Source organism: Diorhabda carinulata, chromosome X (genome assembly GCF_026250575.1).
Source record: "Diorhabda carinulata isolate Delta chromosome X, icDioCari1.1, whole genome shotgun sequence".
Lineage (NCBI taxonomy): Eukaryota > Metazoa > Arthropoda > Insecta > Coleoptera > Chrysomelidae > Diorhabda > Diorhabda carinulata.
This window is the reverse complement of record NC_079472.1, coordinates 1,551,500-1,554,367: the sequence shown is the minus strand read 5'-3', so window position 1 is coordinate 1,554,367 and position 2,868 is coordinate 1,551,500. Positions and strand designations below refer to the sequence as shown.

The 2,868-nt window shown below is 31.2% G+C and overlaps 1 protein-coding gene across 1 annotated transcript; it reads right to left on the bottom strand.

Moving 5' to 3' along the window:
- Positions 1-609: 609 nt before the first annotated feature.
- Positions 610-2,007, bottom strand: LOC130902734 (odorant receptor 49b-like). Its single transcript, XM_057814996.1, has 4 exons — positions 1,915-2,007; positions 1,752-1,853; positions 1,545-1,700; positions 610-663 (listed from the first exon to the last, which is right to left on the bottom strand). The coding sequence occupies exons 1-4, from the start codon at positions 1,987-1,989 to the stop codon at positions 610-612; spliced, it is 387 nt and encodes a 128-aa protein (XP_057670979.1). The 5' UTR covers positions 1,990-2,007.
- Positions 2,008-2,868: the final 861 nt, after the last annotated feature.

The following is a 2,868-nucleotide window of genomic DNA, read 5'->3' as shown; positions in this document are numbered from 1 at the left end:
GTAGTTTTTTTTTCGAATTTTTACAGTGTATCAACAATTTGAAAAATAACGTGGGTCGTAATCATTTTTTTTTTCGTCAATATCGTTCATTTTGACTCACAGGAAACGGATATACCTACTTTACAGCGTTATTAATTAACCGATAACCGATTAAATCTGTAATAAACGCTACCTTTTATACAGGATGTCATTTTTAAATACCACACTGTATATTTCCACCCCGTCACTTCTATTTAACGAACCGACAGTTTAGAGGTTAGTTTTCGATATTGAATTACGTCATTTTTGTAACAGACTCTTAAAATCTCAACTAGAAATGCGAATTGAACGATTTTTATATACGAGGGTTGCTGTTTGGGACTTGAAACACCCATATTTGTGAAAAAAATATTAAATCGTGGTTAGATCGGCAGTGGCTCGCCGACTGGCTCGCGCGAACGACGAGAACACTCTAAAAAACCGAACGAGCCTCAAAGTCGTTGACTAAATTTTTAAATAACAAAAAAAAGTCCATTTTAAGGTTGCTTATTTTATTATTGCAATTTTTTTTTCAAGTGGGGATTATATTAAATAATGTTGACGTAATTTTTTTTTAATTTCGTAATGTTTTTATCCTCTACTGTTAGTCAAAACCGCCAAGTAAGAATACGCCGCTTTCATGGACTGAAATAACAAATTTAAATTAAAAAATGTATTATACAGGGTGTCCATAGGGTAAAAACACCCTTCTAAATTGAATTAATTCGTAAAATTTCTTGGACAACCTGTATATATATATTATAAAATTGATAGAAATAAATTCTAAATTATAACAAACTAAAAATAAAAGTAGTTGTTGGATATTTTTTATTTATTTAAAACGTAGCTCGCTAATTTCATTTTTAGTTTATTATTGTTTACAAAAGTGTACTCTAAGAGCGTTCGGTACATCGAATTACATAACACAAACCACAGAACAACATGAAATCTACGAGGTATGGTAATTAAGCTTCGGGATTATATACATATAGATAAAAAAACGAGTTTTACACAAGATTTTATCATCGACTTCCATAATATAAAGTTCCTACTTTACATAACAATTACCGCATCTTTGATTTATGCCGGGCAATTATTACGATTTTCTTTAAAGTGTGATTTGATGTTAAATAATAGAAATAACTCACAGGAGACGATATCGGGACTATAAAGTGGGCGCAAGACTTGATTTTGAGGAATTTGAAGCATAAAAAACCTGTCAACACGAAGGATAATAAACGCAACGACTCTAAGTTTGTTCTGAAGACGTTTCGGGACTTCAATCCATTCTAGAGACCAAGGAATTAAGGTACCAAGTGGATTTGACTCAGATAACGTGTTCCAAAGAAGAAGAAAACTTCTATAACTAGGAAAATCGATCCTGGAGGAGAGTAGAACTGTCACTTGTCCAATTTCTAAGATAACCAATCTTTGAATACGATTTTTTATGTTTTTTAGTAGATAGATATTTGTTTTGAAGTTATGACTCAATTTTCACACCTCGTAGTACATTTTAATGAGTTTACCGTAACTGCTGTGGCATTTGTGAGTATGAAAAATGGTCCCACGGATATAGTGAGCGGTTTTTGGGATCGCAAAATTATGAAAACCAACATTTCCTTTATCGTTTTCGGTAAATCGTACCATTCGCAATCGAAAACGGCGTGCGCCACTTCGGTGCTCTAAAAATGATTCACGATGAATTTGTGTACAATTTTTTCGATGACTTTCACCTGTATAGTAACTTCGTTGGCGTGCCAGGCCAACATGAAAATTTGAAGTACCATACAGCTTAAATAAGTCAGTTGAAATATAAGCATTAGATTTGGTTCGGACTAGAAAAAATATTACTAATAAACGTTTCGAAAAACGTTGCTTTGTTTTTCGAGTACTTACCATCAAAAGTTCATAAACAATTCCGGTTATTTGGAAAGAATTTATAGTAAATTCCAATAGTAGAAGATATTTCATATTTTCGTCTAAATTTGCTACAAAACTATTAATAACGAAAATTTAATTATAATATTGAATTTTTGTGCTTCTTTAATAGCCCTCGTAGCACCACCCAAGTGTCAATGCTCTTTCTTTATTAATTTCTGAGATACAGTCTATTAAAGTTAACCATATTTTCTCGTATTTTTTTAATTCATTTCGTCCTAATTTTTTCGATAGCCCTCGTAGAATAACCTTGATTATTTTTTTCCAAGTACTTTCATCCTTTAAAAACACCTCCCCGAAATATGGACATCATATATGACATATTTTCTTTTGTATGATTTTTAAACTACAGCGATGTCGATTTTTATTGAGGATCCATCACCAATTAATACATAATCACGATATTTCGATCATATCTTCCGAAACATTCATTATATCAACTTCTAACTATTTTCTTTTGTTAGACAACGAGTAAATCTGAATAATCTGAAAATTTCAATGCTCTTTCCTCATTAATTTCTGAGATACAAGCTATTAAAGTTAACCATATTTTCTTGTACTATTTTAATTCATTTCGTCCCAATTTTTTGAATAGCCCTCGTAATATAAGCTCGATTATTTTTTTCCAAGTACTTTCATCCTTTTAAAACACCCTCCCGAAATATGGACATCATATATGACATATTTTCTTTTGTATGATTTTTAAACTACAGCGATGTCGATTTTTTTTGAGGATCCATCACCAATTAATACATAATCTCGATATTTCGATCATATCTTCCGAAACATTCATTATATCAACTTCTAACTATTTTCTTTTGTTAGACAACGAGTAAATCTATAAAATCTGAAAGTTTCAATGCTCTTTCTTTATTAATTTCTGAGATACAGTCTATTAAAGTTAACCTCATT

Excerpts from the sequence above, each read along its gene's own strand:
- LOC130902734 (XM_057814996.1), bottom strand. The coding sequence starts at position 1,989 with ATGAAATATCTTCTACTATTGGAATTTACTATAAATTCTTTCCAAATA. Across the intron at positions 1,854-1,914 it reads TTGTTTATGAACTTTTGATG|TCCGAACCAAATCTAATGCT; the intron begins GTAAGTACTCGA and ends TATTTTTTCTAG. Across the intron at positions 664-1,544 it reads CAAATGCCACAGCAGTTACG|TCCATGAAAGCGGCGTATTC; the intron begins GTAAACTCATTA and ends TTGTTATTTCAG.